Source organism: Elephantulus edwardii, unplaced genomic scaffold, assembly GCF_000299155.1.
Source record: "Elephantulus edwardii isolate Elephantulus edwardi_28Jun2011 unplaced genomic scaffold, EleEdw1.0 scaffold00007, whole genome shotgun sequence".
NCBI classification, from domain to species: domain Eukaryota; kingdom Metazoa; phylum Chordata; class Mammalia; order Macroscelidea; family Macroscelididae; genus Elephantulus; species Elephantulus edwardii.
In genome coordinates, this window is record NW_006399757.1 from 10,580,534 (window position 1) to 10,599,966 (window position 19,433).

General features: G+C 38.5%; 1 protein-coding gene across 1 annotated transcript in view; it reads left to right on the forward strand.

Moving 5' to 3' along the window:
* Positions 1-17,976, forward strand: part of SCIN (scinderin) — an 89,661-nt gene extending 71,685 nt beyond the window's left edge. The window contains exons 10-16 of the mRNA XM_006880246.1: positions 191-281; positions 5,821-5,991; positions 9,512-9,689; positions 10,151-10,272; positions 14,573-14,650; positions 16,548-16,608; positions 17,844-17,976. Of these exons, the coding sequence (XP_006880308.1) occupies positions 191-281; positions 5,821-5,991; positions 9,512-9,689; positions 10,151-10,272; positions 14,573-14,650; positions 16,548-16,608; positions 17,844-17,971 (829 nt within the window). The 3' untranslated portion in view covers positions 17,972-17,976. The remainder of the gene's footprint in view (positions 1-190; positions 282-5,820; positions 5,992-9,511; positions 9,690-10,150; positions 10,273-14,572; positions 14,651-16,547; positions 16,609-17,843) is intronic.
* The last annotated feature ends 1,457 nt before the right edge of the window (positions 17,977-19,433 follow it).

Consider the following 19,433-nt stretch of genomic DNA (forward strand, 5'->3'; position numbering starts at 1 on the left):
ACAGGACAGAGCGGAGTTTAGGGCTGTTGTACATAGGGTCGCTATGAGTCGCAGGCGACTCGACGGCACATAACAACAACAACATGAGCACAATTAAAAGTATTCTGGGATTCCTGTTCTTCTCAGTATTCCTATATTAGGGGTTATTCAACTTAAATACAATCTGATTTGGTTTTTGTGTTTTCTCTAGGCAAGGAGCAAAAGCCACGAAAGATGAGCTGACAACATCTGCCTTCCTGACTGTTCAGTTGGACCGGTCCCTTGGAGGACAGGCTGTACAGGTTGGGATATTTTTACCCATAAAAACACATATAAGAAAAAACACCACACACACACACACACCCTGCCCAAAAAACTCTCGTTAAGTTTGCTAACCTACTTTTAAATGAAATACAGCACACTAACCTAGTTTCCAGTTAAAGCCCAACTCTCCACCCCAGAGTGGTTTCCTAGAGTGGGAATCTGACCTTTTCTTGAGATTAATTTGCTTTCATTTATTGATACATTTATGTCACACTAAATCTCTGATATTCTGGATCAAAAGAAGTAAGAAAAGTAAATAAAAAGTAACAAGAACAAAATCAATTAATAAAATATTTATAAGCCCAGAAGACTCTTTCCTTTAGAATCATATTGTATGTCAGTCTTAACAATTACTTAACATTAAGACTTATTTTACCTGCATGACCACTTTGTGCTTTTGCTAACCAGTTGTGATAGAATAATTGTCTCAGCCCTAAGATGTCTGCTGTTTAATCGTTAGAACCTTTGAACTGGTTACATGGCAAAGGGGATTAGAGTCGCTAGCCATTTGACCTTAAAATAGAGACTAATCTCCATTTTCTAAGTGGGAACAGCATACTCTCAAGGCTCTTAGTCTCATTTACTGTCATTGAGTCAGAACCAACTCACAGCTGATTTTCCAGTGGTTTTCAGAATCTGCAAATCTCATGAGAAGAGATAGCCCATCTTTTCCCCTCAGAGTAGCTGGCGGATTCAAACCTTGAGCCTTCGGGTTGTCATTTCAGCTCCCTACCCAGTAGGCCACCAGAGTTCAGTACAAATCCCCGTGGATCCTAGTAAAAATAAAAAGTCAGTCAGAGTAACTCCCTGTAATGGAGACTTGGCAGGCTGTTGCTGGCTTTGGCATGATGGAATCCCAAGTCAAGAAATGCAAGGACTGGAAGACACAAGGAAACCGATTTTTCCCTTAGAATCTTCAGAAGGAATGTAGCCTTGCCAACACTTTTATTGTAGCCTACTGAGACTTTTGACTTCCAGAATTTTAAAACACTCTATCCGTGTTGTTTGAAGCCACTATTTTTGTGGTTTGATATAGCAGCAGCAAGTCACTAACACAACACTATGGAACAACACAGATTTATCATTCTAATTAATATGCGAAAAAATTCAGAAAGATATGTTCTTATCATAAGTGTGTAAGTCATCTGTGGCACAGGCCATCTTGATAAGAGAGCATGGATCCTGGTTTCTCTTATTAAAGCATTAGAATTTTGTCTGAAGGCAATGTTTGATCACCCAAAAATGAGTGAAGAAGAGAAAGTCCTCTAGAGATGGAGAGAGGAAAGAAAACAGGAACAAAGGAGAAGAGCTGAAGAAGGAGGCAGAAGAGAGGAGAGGAGGAAATAGATACAGGAGTCCAGACAAGTGACAGGAGGTAGGAAGGGAAGGAGAAAAGGAAGAAAAACCCTGAAGAGAGGAGGAAGGAAAGGGCAGAGAGAAAAAGGAGAGGAAAAAAAAGTAAAGGAATAAGATGGTATGGGAGAGGAAATAAATGGGTCCTTCAGGAATTTATGAAAAATAGCAAAACAATTTGTTGACTTTACTGAATCCAAATTCAAATGACCACTCCACCTAAATATTAATGAGTCAGGTTTCTTTTATGTAGACTGTATGTATGGAGCCCCAGGGAAGTAGTAGTTAAAAGCTGGCTGCTAACCTAAAGCTGGTCAGTTTAAACCCACCAGTCACAGCAAAAAAAGTGTATGACAATCGGCATCTGTAAAGGTCCCTCTGGGTCAGTTCTACTCAGCTGTTAGAGCATCATTATGAGACAGAATTGACTCAGTGGTTTTGGTTAGACACCGTCATAGCCCGTGTGTGTGTGTGTGTGTGTGTGTGTGTGTGTAGAGAGAGAGAAAGTGGATGTGTTAACATGTTGCTTTTTTTAATGATGTTTTTCCAGTGCTGAAGTCTGGCTCTTTGTTAGGGGTTATTTCCAGACTGGTTGTACCCTCATTTCTATATTCTCAAGCTCAACTGCAGCTTTTTTAATATTTATGTTGGGGTATCTACTTATTGTTTTGGAAATGGCCTCAGGAAATTCAGATCTTTACCTATTTACTTTACTTATTTATTTCCTTATTGCATAACGTCAATGTGGACTAAAACCATTAGCTGCTGCATGGGTTCCCTGCTCCTCTGTATCGCCTCCTGTCCCTCCCTCCCTCCCTTCCTCTGTCCTTTTCTTTCTCCTTTTCTCTCTTCCATCCTTGTTTTCTCCCCTCATTCTCTCAACACTTCTCTCCTGTTCTCCTGGTTTGCTCTGTCTAGACGTTATCTTTCCGACTGGTTTGTTAATGGAGTCTCCTGAATCTCCTGGAAGGAACAGCTTTCAGATTAGAGTTTCCATCTGAAAGCATGTGCTTCAACTGGTATGGTGATATTTCTGATAGAACAGCGTTAAACATTCCCTTTGCAAGGAAGTGTCTATTTAACTTCCTCATGCCTGATGTCAAATGAGCTGAGATGCTGTGCGATATACATATTCTTTTGATTTTTTTAAGAAATGTGTGATTCTCTTATGTAAATGTAATAATTAAGTGCTGAGGTAAAACCAATTTAATTTAAGACATTAAATCTAAGATGTGGCAGAATTTGGTTTTCTTAAGCTACTTGTTAAAGTCATGCTGTTACGAGTGGGCAGTCCTTGTTAAATAACCTCATGCTGAAAAAGGCAGAGGGTCAGTGAAAGAAAGGAAGACCTACGACAAGATGGACAGATACAGTGATCATAACAAGGGGCTGGTAGCTTCTGGAGATTGTGAAGATGGCCTAGGAAAGGTTCCTCGTGCTCAACCCCAAGGAGTGAGTTAAGACGATGTCATTTAGTGTTTGATAAGTAAAGATATTACTTGTCAAGGTGTGTAAAAACTTTAAATATGCAGTTTGCCTTATAATTTCCCTAGTTCATAGTACAGTATTTGATATATCCAGTTAATGAAGTTTATTGGCTTGGTGGAAAATGAGATGGTAATTTTTAGCTTTAGTCACTAGGTGGCAGCGGTGTACAACAATAATGCATAAACACAGTCCTGTTGTGTGCCCCTGAGTTGAAACCGACTCATAGCTGACACTCCAGTGGGTTTTCACAAGTAGTAAACAGCAAGGGAGGAGACTGCCCATCCTTCTCCCTGGGGACAGCCAATACATTCAAACTGTGTGCTTTTGGCATTGCAGTTCAGCTTCTTACCTCTGGGCCACCACAGTTTTTAAACATCCTTTTGTATCGCTGTCGGGCCCTTATTTACAGGGTTGCTAACCCAAAGCAGAGCCTCTCTGGCTATTGAAATCCACCCGTAGCTGTGTGGGTGACATATGAGCACATCTTCTTTCCAGTTTACAGCCTTCTAAATCCAATGGGAGATTAGCTATGAGTCGAGTTTGCTAGGTTGTTTATTTATTTATTTATTTATTTATTTATGTATTTTTAATTATTCTAGTTTATTTACTAAGGTGCGCCTGATCCGGGCTATAGTCTTCGCAATTACGTGCTATGCATCAGACAGTTGGACAGTGACTAGGGTAGATAGAAAGAGAATTGATGCCTTTGAGCTGTGGTGCTGGAGAAGAGTGTTGAATATACCATGGACTGCTAGGAGAAAAAACAGGTTTGTCCTGGAGAGGGTTAAGCCAGAATGGTCACTGGAGTCAAGGATTCTGAGGCTTCGTCTGATATTTTGGGCATGTTGCAAGGAGGGACTGGTCCTTGGAGAGGGACATCATGTTTGGCAGAGTGGAGGGGCGGCGAAGGAAAGGAAGACCTTTGGTGAGATGGATCGATTCTGTGACTAGAGAGGTGGGAATAAGTGCGTTTGAGATGGCACGGGATAGAAAAGCATATAGAAGTCTTGTATATAGGGTTGCTATGAGTTGCAAGCAACTCGATGGCACATAACAACAACAACAACAGTTTATTTACAAAATTAGACTACATTGTTTTCCAGAACAGATTCTCCCAATTTCTCTCACCATCCCACCCATCAAATCGTGTAACTCCATGATTAATCCCTTCTCTCCCTGCACTTCCTCATCCCTCTGCTTCCACTGCCACCCCCTACCCCATATCCTTATATTCTTTCTACAATAATGGTTTTATATAATATTTGTCCTTGTGGGACTGAGTTAGTTCACTCAGCATAATGCTTTCCAGTCCCTCCCAAGCTGGGTAATAATTAACAAAATCATTACTCCTGCATGCTATGTAGTATTCCATCATGTGACTATACCATAATTTCTCAATCCATTCGTTTGTAGTTGGACATCTGAACTATTTCCATGTTCTTGCGATTGTGAATAACACTGCTATGAACACTGGTGTACAAGCCTCCATTTGTGACTCAGTTCTCATTTTCTCAGGGTGTATTCCACCCTGGATATCTGGGTCATATGGAATTTCTATGTTGAGCTTTTTTGAGGAAGCACCAAGCTGCCTTCCAGAATGGTTGTACCATTTTACAATCCCACCTACAATGTGTAAGAGTTCTGATCTCGCCACATCCTCTCCAATATTTATTACTTGCTGCCCTGCTAAACTTTGCTAGTTTTTTAAAACGTCTTGGTAATAATGTCTTTCCCCATATGGATTGATGGATACTTTTTTAAAATCTCACTGATATGTTGTTAGGTGTCATAGAGTTGATATGACTCAGAGCAACCCCATGAACCTTGCTCTTCATAGGAAAAACGGTTAAGATTTTAGATTTTCTTGGTTTGAAGAGGAGGCTCTGGCGGTGTGGCCCGCAGGGAGCTGCACTGCTAACCAAAGAGGCGAAGTCTGCTGTTGGAATCCATCCGCTGCTCTTCTGGAGAACACTGGACAGTCTCCCTTTGTGATGGGACAGTCTCCCTTTTGTGATACAATGCTTCAGAATCCGACGGGGTGTCTGTGTGGTAGAACTGACTCACTGGCAGTAAGTTCTTGTTTTCTTTTTAGAAGCAGTTGAATGAGCATCTCCTAATCCTCCGAATTAGATCCCAAACACAAGAGAATCAAGTCCATCCGTAAATATATGTAAATGGTGGTACTCTTGAAAAACGATCCATTTGTATATTAGATGGTGCAGCAGATAGTGCATAATCACTTCCAGCTATTGTTAAGCAGTTAAATTTTACCACTTTTACTCGGATCCACCGGGATTTGCACTGAACTCTGAGGGTCTAGTTTCACAATAGCTGGAAGTGATCTCTAGAGTTCATCAGCACTTTGTTGCTGACGTTCTCTTCTCTTTTGAAGCAACACACAATTACGCTTTCTCTGAAAGGTGTACGGTACTGTAGTGAGGTGACATTTCTGCTACTATTACGGGATGCTGTGTCAGGGCAAGCAGTCCACCGCCCTGGGTCGGCGAGGAAACTCTGCTAAAGCAACATTAACCTCTGCGTTCTAATAGGCATCATTCCTCCTGTTCATGACTAGATTTTTATTTTATTTTTTAAAATAATTAAAAGCACATTTGGAAATACTGCTTTCCTTCATTGCATTACCCTCCTTTATCATCCCATCCCTTCCTACTCCAGACTCGGGTCTCCCAAGGCAAGGAGCCTGCTCACCTGCTGAGTTTGTTCAAAGACAAACCGCTCATTATTTACAAGAACGGGACATCAAAGAAAGGAGGCCAGGCACCTGCTCCCCCCATACGCCTCTTTCAAGTCCGGAGAAACCTGGCATCGATCACCAGAATTGTGGAGGTAACGTCATGAAATCAATAAAACATGTCCTGGCTATGAGCTTCCCAGTGGGCCCGGGCTGTCGACACAAGTATTGGTCTTGGAAAAAAATGGCAAATGAAGTCCCTTCATTCTCTGTAATTCATCCAGTGTCCACAATAACACACACACACACACGCGCGCGCACACACACACACACACACACACACACACACCCTGCTGAACTTAAGAGAGTTGAGTGCAAAGTTAAACGCCAGATACCAGACCTCTTATATTTTTCAACTACATTGAACCCAAACAAATACAATTTAAGGACAATACCACAAATCAAATGGCCAAGGCACACACTTTATCCTGAAAGGTCTGGAGAAGATGGATGGTAGGTAATGGTTAGGGGGGCACACTGGGGAGATCTGAGAGGAAAGGGCTTTGTTTGTACAAGTGTGACAAATGGGGGTAGCGGCCTTTGCCACAGTGAACCACTACCATAACTCAAATGGCCAATTTCCAACAGCAGCTGTGGAAGAAATCACACCCATGTCTCGGTACTCTTCGACAGGATCTCCAGGATTCTAAGGAGCTGAGTAGATTGGCCTCTAGGATGACCCATTCACCCCTCATCTATCTGAGTCACCATCAAAATCTGAATCTCCTAAGTCACCCCAAAGTGTCTTGTTAATTATGCATATCTCCAATCTTGGATACACTTTCAAACCCATTCTAGTCCTTAAAACTAGGCCCATCAAAAAAAAAAAACAAAAAACAAAACTAGGCCCATCACACATCTCTCCATCCTCAATCTCTTCTCTGAAATCCCTTCATATTTACATTCTTTTTCTGCTATCCCCTGAAGACACATGCTTCCAACAGGTTTTCTAAGAGGAGGTTGTTTCTCTCCAACACTACCCTCCCTCAGCGCCTCAGGGATGATGTGTCAGGCACTCCCCTTGTCCTCCCTTGGCCTTGGCCTCTCTCCTCTTTTTTAGGCTCTCCTTACCCTCTCGTTCAGCCATCTACCAAGCTGCTCATCATCTTATTCTTCATTATAGATTCAGTATTTGTCTGTCTCCATCACTCTGACTTCTACATTTCTTGCCTTGCTCTCATGGACCAGCCTCTGACCCATTTCAACTCATATTTACATGGTTCTAATAATAATAGCAGCTCAGAAATCTCTATCTCAAATACCAAGTCTCTGATAACAGCCTCCTATCACCTGATTCCTTGCTTCTGATATCTACATTTCAGCAATCCTTAGCTGCTGGGCCTCCCTCAGTCCATGAAAACTCATCCACATCCTTCTTTCTCCAGAATCCCCAAGGCTCCCTTCTCTCTTATAATAACTTTCATTCCTTGGAATGAAACAGAATACACAAGCACTTCCTCACTTGCTCCTCTCTGGTTTCATGAGTTTGACTGACTGACTCTATACATAAAGGGTTTGCCTTTCTCTTTTGTTTTAATGAAAGAGCTTTTCATCTGTTTGCAGTGCTTCTCCCTATTTTCTTAGAGGTTCTCCAGCCTGGTTTCTGAAAGGCTATTCAAACACTGTTGTCTAAGATTTTTTTTTTATTCAACTCCTAGAGGCTACGGCTCTGTGGGCGTCATGGTTTAGAACAATCTCCTTGGGCTCACCAGTCTGGGGGTAGACTGCATGTTACCTGTCTCTCCGTCATCACAGTTTCCACACTATATCAATAAAGTGACATTAGGTTTAGCAATCAGAATTCCTGAAAGTCCTATTTTGTTCCCATAATTTTCCATCATAGTATGTGCATGAATTTCTTTAGTTTATTTATTAAGCGTCATTTCTTCTACGAAGAGAAACTTCATAATCACTGTGACCACTTGCCCGAGCGTTCTCAACAACAGGTCGACCTACCTGTAAGATTTCTGACCGTTGCTCCTTCCTCTCCAACATTCTCTCTGGAGAAGCATCCTAATAAAATCCTACTCCTGGTTATTCGTTCATCCTGGCAGCTCACCCTTGTTAACCAGCCAGCACCCTCCAGCACAGCCAGTAAGTCTTTCCTTATTGAATCAATTCCTGCACTTGGCCTCAGGAGCACCATGTCCTCTTGATGTCTTCCTTCTCAGCTGCTCTTGCTCCAAATTTCACAGGCTCTTCATCTCCCTGTCATTATTCCACCATCATTTGGAGCCCCATGCACAGACAGTCACAGGCACACAATCACAGTGTCAGACAGAAGCCCTCACTGAGTCAGAGGAGCCCGTCCTGGGATCCTCACCCTTATCATCAAGCTGGAGACTCTGTACCTTCATGGCCCTTGCTCACAGCTTCCACTTTCACCTTTGCCCTTAAAAACCTGGACTCTGGATGCAACAAGGCCCCTCGCACTCTTCGACAGCAAGTTTGACCAGAATTGTGTTCACCTCAGTGTCCAAGATTGCCCTTGGAGAGGGTTCACAGCTTCTGAGCTGAAGGCTGGAAATATATCGATGCTATGATTTTAATTCCCTACAAATAATGTTTTATAATTTGAGATATAGTTTACCCAATCTGGATAACTTTACTTAGTGAATTGATAATATTATTTCTTTGTCTATTATAGTCCCTTGTTAAAAATATTAATTGTTTTTAGATTTCTCTTTATTTGATGTCTTGCCATGGGATCAGAAATATTATCTTTTATTATCTGTGTCATCTATGAGTACTCTGTGCTTGTCTCCAAACAATTATAGCTCATCTTTGTTCTTAGGGTATTTTTAAATATCATTTTTGTTGTTTTTAAAAATTTCAATTCACTATCACTTAATTTTGTCTAATTTTATTCTGAGAATTTTGTGCTACCATCTCAAGCAGTTGAGTACTGAAGTAAAAAGATAAAAATACTCCAATTAAACCTTTTTAGTGATTTTATAAGATTCTGTATAACATGGGAGAGAGTCTAGAGAGCATTATGCTGAATGAAAAAAACTCCTTCGCATAGGGACAAATTCTTCATAAGACCATAATTGTGAAAATAGGAGGATAAATGAGCAAGATATGGGTAAATGTTCAAAAGGAGAGAGAAGGGAAGCAAGCAAAAAAAAAAAGGGAAGAAGGCGGGGGAAATCACTGGGATTTTTCCTATTTTACCCATTAACTTACCAGAGGTTGAGTGAGGCAGTGAATGCAGTGAAGGAATGGAAAGGGATCAATGGGGACTTCAAAGATGGGGTAATAGTAGACTAAAACAATGGTAATCAGTGATATAAAATATAATGTATATGAACGGTCTTATAAAATACAATGTACATGAATGAAATAATATATATGACTGATTGTATAAAAGACAATGTACATGTACAAAACATGGTGTATATGAATGCTTGTTGGCAGACCAATGAAAAATTTTAAATAAACAAAAACTCTTTTGAGCACCATGTTCATGTCCCAGTGTTGCCCATGCTAATTTTCTGCAATCAGGAGATAGGGCTCTGATGGTTTGTCTCTGATTGTCATGGTTTCTGGAATGTATTTAATGGGACCAGGTGATGAATTTGAATCATTATGTTATTTTCTTTTCTTGTACGCTAGGTTGATGTTGATGCAAATTCACTGAATTCCAATGATGTTTTTGTCCTGAAACTGCAACAAAACAGTGGCTATACCTGGATAGGAAGAGGTGCTACCCAGGAAGAGGAGAAAGGCGCAGTGCACGTGGCGAATGTCCTCAAGTGCAAAACCACACGGATTCAGGAAGGAGAGGAGCCAGGTGTGTGTTATGATGTCAGAAGAACAAGCCACACGTTCTTTTGTGTGATTACAGTCACATGATTTGTTTTTTCACAGATAGTAACTTTTTAGGGAGCTTGGTGGGTAGCCTAGTAGGTAAAGAGTTGTGCTGCCAACCCAAAGTTACACGGTTTGAATCCACCACCTACTTCATGGGAGAAAGATGAGCAGTCTCATCTCATGCAATTTACAGCCTCTGAAAACCTGTTGGAGGTTCAGTTATGAGTAGGTTCTGACTCGACTGCCCACGTCAACAACATCAACAACTTTTTAATGGTTATAGGGGACTAAGAAGTTGCAAAGTGGTTAACAGCACCTGAATATCTTTAACCTCTTAAAATCACTTAAAGTCAAGGTGAGGTAATACTTTTTGAGGACATAAAGCAGTATAATCATATGCTTCTGAAAAACTCATTGCATAACTCAGTGTTTTTTCGTCAGAGGAATTTTGGAGTTCTCTTGGAGGGAAAAAAGATTATCAGACTTCACCTCTGCTAGAAACCCAGGCTGAAGACCACCCTCCTAGACTTTATGGTTGCTCGAACAAAACTGGAAGGTTCATTGTAAGTATCTTGAACAATAGTGGGATAGAATCTAAGCCCTGGGGGGGTTCCAGCTATGTTACCGCTCTGAATCTCAGATTTACCTTTTCTGCAAACCAGAGATAATAAAGTGAGTGCATAGTAAGGTGGTGAAGGGTGCAGGGTTGGGTGAAGTTTCCACTTGTTATATGTAGAGTTACCATGAATTGGAGCTGGCTCAATAACACCTAACAGCAGCACAACAAACTTTACACAGAATAGGTAGAACAGTCAATGACACAATGTGAAAACATGGTTGTGACTGTTACTTTCCATAAAATCAATTTTAACTCATGGTGATCCATAGGGTTTTTGAGAGTTTTTTGTTTATTCAAATAATGTTTGGGGTTTGGGGTTTTTTTACCATGTTGGTGAAAATTTACCTAGCAAATTAGGCTCTCATTTAACAGTTGATGAATTTATTGTTTAAAACTTGGTTATATTTCCAAAGTGCATCATTTTACCATTTTTTACATTCTGGTTGTTCCGCTCTCATTAAGCACATTAATTAGCTTTTCTATCTTTTGTCTATCTTTTCATTTTTGCTTTGTTGTTACATACTGTTGAGTCATTTGCATCATAGTGACCCAATGCACAATAGCTTGGAACCCTACCCTACCCTGAGCCCATCTCACTGTCTCTGACACACCTGTCACCATTACCTCAGTCATGGAGTCAATCCATCTCTTCCAACATCTTCCTCTCCTGTGCTGTCCTTCAACCCTTTGAAACATGATATCATTACCCAAGAACTGACCAGTCCCTCGAAGCCCAAAGTATATGAGATGGAGCTTCAAAATCCTTGCCTCCAAGGAGCAACTTGGTTTCACCTTTTCTAGGGCACACCTGTTTGTTCTCATGTAGATTAATTTTAAATGAGCATAGTACTGACACTTGATAATGCTTATTTTTAGGAGTTAGTTATTTAGTGGAAGACTGTCATTAGGAAATGGAAGACTGTCATTAGGAAATGGTTTCAGAGGCTACTCTATCTAGTCTTTCTCTATTCACAGTCTTTTCAGGCTGTGATGTTTCCCAAGCATCCTGGCTTCTGAGGTGCTTTTGGATGGATTTGAACCACCAGCTTGAGCACTTAATTGTTTGCACCACCTGGGGGAATTCCTGTGAAAGCAATTACAGGGTGCTGTAATATACTATCTAAATCAAGCTGCTCTTAGAAATATTAGCTCCTAACATTTCATACTTGTGCCAGCTTGTGATAGGCATTTTATATATGAAGATGTATACAATAGCTAATTTAGTAATTTGATCCTTTCTTTTTATGGGAAAATTCTTAATTTCTTAAGAATTATATTTGATTTCAAATGATACAATTTTTATCCTTCAATTTTCCCAGAGGAATACAAAATATTCCTGAATTTAAAAATATTATGGAATATTATTATCATTGGGAAAAATCACAGGAAGCTACAACTATACCTGCAAATTAACTGAAATCAACTGGAATGTCTTGTAATCATTCACAAACTGTGAATTCCAGCCAATTTGAGATTATAGCATCTGTGTTTAAGAATTATTTTAGATTAAGTTCTGGGTTATCATCATGAATTGTAGTTCCTCTCCCCAACTCTGGTGGCCTTGTAGTAAGAAGCTGTGCTGCAATAAGAAAGGCATGAGGTTCAAATCCACCAAAATCCACCAGCTACTCCATGGCAGAAGGATGGGCAATCTCCTCCTGTATGATTTACTGCCTCTGAAAACCCCCTGGAGAGTCTGTTATGAGTCAGTTCTGACTCAGTGGCACACAACAGCTGTTTAATATGTTTGGCTTTTATGTAACTTTTTATTTGAAGGATGAATTCCTTTTCTCTCTACAGTTTGGCATATGGGTTTATTCAAAATAGTCTGGTGAATAGAAGTTCTATTTTTCAAAATACACACATACAACAAAAATCTCTATGTATATCTCATGAAACAATATTAGAAAGAGAAGCCTTTGAAGAATAAACTGTTAGGTACAGCCCCTTGAAATTATTATTAGATATGAAACTGTACTTTAATAATAGAGACGGAGAAATGGTTGATCATTGGACACTACTTTGACTGATCTAGTCCCCTACTTTGCATGAAATCCCAGCACTTGTATTTTCTAAGATTATTATCAGAGAAAAATCTGTTATTTTAGTGTTTTAATTGTTCACTTGTTATAGCTGAAAACTTTTTAGCATATGCTTTTATTCTTATTAATATTATTTACTAATATTACCATAAATTAAATGTTTGCATTGATAATGTCTTTTAAAAACATTAAAAGTAACTAGACTGCTGTCAGATTTTCTAAAAAGCCTATTAATCTTTATTAACTTATTTTTTCGGTTGCTGTGATGCTAAACCCTGTGACACTGATGTGTCAAATATGATAAGTCACCCATGGTGGACAGTATTTGGTGGAGCTCCCAGATTAAGACAGACTTGGAAGCAGGAATGGCATCCACTTCTGAAGTAGCTTGCCTCCGGAAACTCTACGAGCTTAGAGAAATGATGACAGTTATACAAGTATTCAGGTCTTCTGTTCATAAGATTGCTATGGGTCATCTACAGTGCAACAGTACTTAATAACAACTACATACATTAGCCTATAAGAGAAATGTTTTCTTTATGTCTATCCCTGTTTTTATTATGATATTTGGAATTATTAAATAAACTGAGATTATTAGATGCTTGACATTAGAACAATGCATGGTACAGAGTAGATGATATTTTGATTTCTATAAATCATTATATAATTGGTAAGTGTTCTGGAATAAGACAGTATAATCTGATTCCTTTCCATCTGTAAATTGCCAGGTTTTTTGTGTAGTTATGATCAGGATTGTATACCTTTTGGGACTGGGCTTATTAGACTTTGAGTGTGGATTTAATTAGGGTGGTTTCAGCTGGGAGACATGATTTCATGCCTGTTTTCCCCCTCTTATGGAAATAAATGGGCAGTCTCCTGTGTAATTTACAGCCTCTGAAAACCCTCTGGAGGGCCACCTGTGAGTTGGTTCTGATTTGATAGCTGAGTTGTTATTTTTCTATGATTGGGTCCAGGAGCGCTAGAAGGCCCCTCTGAATTACATTTGCTAATAATATGTAGTCAATGCATGTCACTCGGCTGAGGAAGAGAGTGAAGAAGTGGAAATCATAGTTTAGTTGATCACACCTTCCTGAAGACAAACCCCCTCACTTCTATCAAGTTCAAGCTCTGACTCATAGCAATCATCAATTTCTAAGACTCTACATCTTGGGGGGAGGGATGGGTGGGGAGAGAAGTGCAGCAATGAATGAATGGAAACCCAAAATCTCTGTAAATGCTCATTAAAATTATTTTTTTTTAGAAAAAGACTCTACATCTTAAGGGAGGAAACTTTTCATCTTTCTCCCAATGAGGATTTGTTGGATTCAGACCACTGGCCTTATGTGTATCATATAACTCACTGTGCCACCAGAGCTTCTTTCTTGAAGATTAGAATTTTAATCTTCTTATAATTCTGTGACAATACTAAACTCAGGTTAACAAATACCCACTGGTATTGGAAGGAGTAAACCTTTTGAATTTAACTGGAGAACACATTTTATCCATTAAAAAGACAATAATTATTTTTGTATGTGTGGAATATTTTATCATTTCATTGACAATGATATTATAACACAAAAGTAATTTGATAAAATTATCTTGATTGCTGATTCCATTAAAATAATCTTGACCTATAAAGTTAAAGAGAGTTTAATACCAAAGCTATAAACTCTTCCTGTCTTTTTAGGTACTAGGCATACAACATAATTTGAGAAACAACTTTTCTTATCAAATGGATATCGAGACAAGTGTGGTCAGCTTGATAACATATGCCCTAATGGACAAGCATTCAGACTTTATGTTTTGAGTATTGACTACTATTATTGAAGCCAATGCCAACTCATCAGGACACATGAGCAGGATGAAAACTTCCCATAGGGCTTCTGAGGTTACAAATCTATACAGAAGCAGATTGCCTCATCTTTTTCTCATGGAGCAGCTGGTGTATTTGAACCATCAACTTGCTGGTTAGCTGCTAAATGCTTTGGACATCATGCCATCAGGGCTCTTAATATTAAGCACAGTACTTGCCCGATTAAACTAAGTCTTTAAACCATCAATTGTAACACTTATTCAAATAGATGGACAGTAGTTTAAATTTTTGTGAATTCAAAGACAAGGCAAAAATGACTACCACATTTAATTTTAAATAAACTTTAAAAGAATGTATGTTTAACTCTAAAGCTTCTTAATGTATTTCAGATTGAGGAGGTCCCAGGGGAATTCACCCAGGATGATCTAGCCGAAGATGATGTCATGTTACTAGATGCTTGGGAACAGGTATAACTATATTTTACTCATAACAAGAAAGTGTTCTTCTGATTGAGAGTTGACTATGACCTACTTGGAAAAAAGTAAATAGCATGTCTAATGAAAAAATGGCACGTCTAATGCTAAATGATGGGAGAGGAATGAGCGATACCTCCCTTGTGATTAACTGCCCCTGAAAACCCACTGGAGGGTCAGCTATGGGTCGGTTCTGACTCAAAAGCACACAATACAACAACAACATAATAAATGATCTAGAGATTTAGATTTTTTATAAAAAAAAGCCTCAGTGCAGTTTGGGCAAAAATGAATGAGTACCTATGGAAAGTTAGTTTCTAAATGAGCAAACAATCTTATTACAACTGTTTTTGATACTAAATTTTTAGGCAAAAAATCCTGCCTGCCTATTTGTTTGTTTAAACATCACTCCTCCATTTGTTTATACATACTTATAATGTTATTAAAAATAACATTAGTTACTTAACTAATAAATGCATCAAGTGACTTCTGGGTAGAATGCAACATCTAGAAATTCTCTTGAAATTTAAAAAGAACACTTAGAGAAAAATATCTTCCTTAAGGAAGAGAAAAATAATATTTTATATATAATAGTACTGCATTTTAATATATAATTTAATTTACAAATTATGTTATCTTTTGAAGAAAAGTAATGATGATTTAACAGGTCGAATCTGATAATCTTCCCTCCCCCTTAACGTCTATATAAACTAATAATTGTCAGAGGAAAAAAAAGTTAAAAACCAAGTTACAAAAAACAATGATGAGACATTTATCTGCATGAAACCTAATGCTGGAGATGATCACAGAGGCTGGTATATTGACGTTTATTTATGGCTCCAGGCCATTTTGTTATGTGATTCGTCAACATTTCCTTTTAAAGCAGTCTTTGACTTGGACATGCAATCAAAATGAGGCATTTCTAAATGGAAGATTTAAAAATGCATTCAGTAAGAGAACTTTGTTTATTTAAGAATTAGAATATTTCCACATTTAGAGTCTTTATCCCTATTTGTAATAAATTCTGTAATTCCCATAATCACAGAGAGTTGAGAATATTTCTCATCTTACATTTCACTTTTTTAGTCACATTTCTGCTTGCCTTGCCGTGCTGCTTTAGTTTGTTCTCTGCCCTCTGAGCAAATATTCCACCTTTTTCAGTGTGAATTTGAATGCAAACAGAGTGTAGTTTAACCAGAATTGCTCAAACAATGGCATTGAGATTGACACATAGATAATTTGGGAAGCATGTTCAGAATTAAGGCACCCAGCTCACATATTTGGCAAGGTAAATAATGCATAGAGAATACATCATTAGATCAATTTTGAAAGGTTATCTGTTTAAATACTAAATATCACAGTATTTTTTCCCAGGTGTGGCAGGATTACAATACTACACAGCAGGTAAAATAGCAGGTAAATTCAGAGGACTGGAGAGGACTTACGGTCACCCATAAACAGGCTCTGGGTATAGATGTGGCAACTCTTAAGCCTCCATCCTCACTAGGAGATACTAATGACCATCTTAAACATTCCCAGGGAATTAATTAAAAAAAAATAGTGTTTTGTGGTCTTGTTGTGAAAGACTGCTGTATAGAGTCTAAAATATGAGAGTATAAAATAGGAATGAAACTGCTAGAATTTAACTGAATGTTCCTGTTTGTTTTCTTTTCTTTTGGGGGCAAGTGAATGGACTTCTCTGACCTTCTCTCTCCATATGCCTTACTCCAAGGATTGCTGTGTAGAGTAACTGAGCTGTGCGTGTGTGTGTGTGTGTGTGTGTGTGTGTGTGTGTGTGTGTGTGAAGAATTTTGCATAGTTGGCCATAGCACTGAGTCAACACTCCCAAAACTGTACATGTTGTTGTTACTGTTGTAATTTTGTTTTTCAGATATTTATTTGGATCGGCAAAGATGCCAATGAAGTTGAGCGAACAGAGTCTCTGAAGTCTGGTAAGCTATAAGCTGTGGACCAGCCACTAAGCCTGAGTGCTATGACAGAGTCCCTGACTGGGTTGTTCGAAGGGTTGCTATGAGTAGCAGTTGACTCAACAACATCTAACAACAAACTGCAAAAATATATATCACTTATACCTGACCCTCTAGTGGGTTTTCAATGGCTGTAAATCACATGGAAGGGGATTGCCCACTTTCTCCCTCGGAACAATTGGTAGATTCAAACTGCATGCCTTTGGGAGGGCAGTACAGCTCCTTACCAGTAGACTATCAGAGCTCACTTAACAACAAACTGCAAAAATACACAGTAAAACTGAGGAATATGTCTCTTTTGTCCTCAGAACTAAAGAGCAATGGATTCCCTGCTCCCTTAAATGGAAAGATTATACAATGAGGAAAAGCCAAATAAACTTAAGTAACAACATTGTGGTGTACGTTGAGTCGGAACCCACCCACAGCTGACCCTCCAGCACGTTTTCAGAGGCAGTTAATTGTATGGGAGGGCATTGTCCATCCTTCTCCCTTGGAGCAGGTGGTGGATTTGAACCACATGTCTTTAGAATTGCAACTCAGCTTCTTCCCCTTAGATCACTAGAGCTCCCTAAATAACAGTAGTTAAAATAATGTGCTACTTAGTCACTTTGGAAAAATTTAAATTTGCATAAACTTTGTTTCATTATGGGGATAGTAAAATCTTCATAGGGCTTTAACATAGCAAAAATCTCCTTAAGGAGCTCTGGTAGCCATAAGAAGCTGCACTGCAATCTCAAAGTATGTGGTTCAAATCCACCAGCTTCTTTTCCAGAAGAAGGATGGGCATTCTCCTCGCATGTCATTTTACTGCTTCTTAAAACCCAGTGGAGGTTCAGCTATGGATCAGTTCTGACTCATACACAACAACAAAATCTCCATAGATGTGATAACCTAGAGTTTTCAATTTCCTTTGAGCAATGCTTTTCTTTGTAGTACTGTTTTTGTATTAAGAAAGATAAGGATAATGATGTCATGAGATAGTTCCATGAAGGATGGAGTTCTTTCAAGCCATAATGAAACTTCCCAATGTACTTTCTGTGAAAGCAGAGAATGATCAATATGAAATTGTTCATGTGGAGTAGTATCTGGTTGCTTGAGGCAATGGAAATTTATAATTTTTATTAGAAGAATTCTCACTGTATAATTGTTTTCATTTAATTTAAACTAAATTAATTTGTGTGTCTTTGGCACATTTGCAGCAAAAACATACCTTGAAACGGACCCTTCTGGAAGAGACAAGAGGACACCGATTGTTATCATCAAACAGGGCCATGAGCCTCCCACCTTCACAGGCTGGTTCCTGGCCTGGGACTCCAGCAAGTGGTAAAATGGATTTACATGGAGAAATTTAAATAAGGATAGCTGTTCTAGGAAAAAAAGAATTCTATTTGTATTTGGAAAATTAATCTCAACCATATATTTTTTAATTGCCTGATATTGGTTTACCAAAAAAAACCCAACCAATCCCAACAACAACAACCAAAAAAACCAAAAACAAAATAAAACAAAACAAAACCACAAAACCCCACCTGTTTAAATTGGAGTTTTATAGTATCAATTTATTAAAATAAACATTCATTATAGGGCAATATTAGCTCTTCTGGAAACCTATTTCTATCCTTTTATACGACCATTTGGAAATGAAAGCTTTGTGTGATGAGAGAAATCATCCCGTAGGAAATGTATGACTCAGTAGCCATTAGCCAAATTTGTACTTTTCAAGTGCCAGAGAGGAAACTCATAATGACTTTATTATTATTATTATTCTCTTTCCTATGTATAATGTTAAAAAATATTTTATATTTTCAGTTAAGATTTATGTGAAGATTGCTTTAAAAGTTTATTGTTTGCCTTCTTGAATCTAAGCAGTTTTTAATACTATTAAATCTTCAGTGCCTTTTTTAAGAGAAACTCTACTTTTTTTCCTTTTTAAAAGTCTGAAAGCATATCACTTTTATGAAAAAAATATTTGTATTCTTACTCATAATCATATACATGACAGTGAATATGTTTACTATCACAAAGAAATACACAGGAAAACTTTTCTAATGCCATGTTTTATCATTAAAATACATTACGCTGAAAAGGTTTTGTGTTGTGATATTTTATTCAAATCTGATAGATGAGTCAATTATAATTTTAATTTTTAGATTAAATCCTTTCATGTATAAGTAAATAAATACAATTTTCCCATGATTAGGTGATTATGAAGTATTTCATAGAACTTATGAAATCAGGACCTCATCACACAGGAGTTGGGACAGTGTCTGGAACTGTAATAAATTAGATAATAGCTTTGTTTTCATTGACATGACTGATTGAAACAGAAAAGCTACATTTTTGTTCTTTGAAAGAGGATGCTGGCCAGGAAAACTATTGGTGGAATTCTCAACTTTCTCTGGGGGAATGACGGGCCTCTGTTTTTCAGGTTAGGTCTTGACATAGAGACGTTCTCTCTGTTCCATGACTTAAAGGTGAATTGTCTTGCGTACGACCCAAGGCTTCTTTGATTCATAAGAAACTCATGAGAGGCTGCTCAAAGGGACTAATCATTCCTTGAATAATGGAGTATAGGCACTGTTCTAGGCACTGTGATTCCAACATGAATGAAACATGAAATGCCAGCTAGCACTGTGTTCACGAGCCAAGGCAGTGGCCAACCAAATAAAAATCCAAGGGGAGCTCTGGTGGCCTAGTCGCAAGCAGCTGAACTGCAATATCAGAGATGTGCAGTTTGAATCCACCGGATGCTTTCCCGGAAAAGGAGGGGCAATCTCCTCCTGTACCAG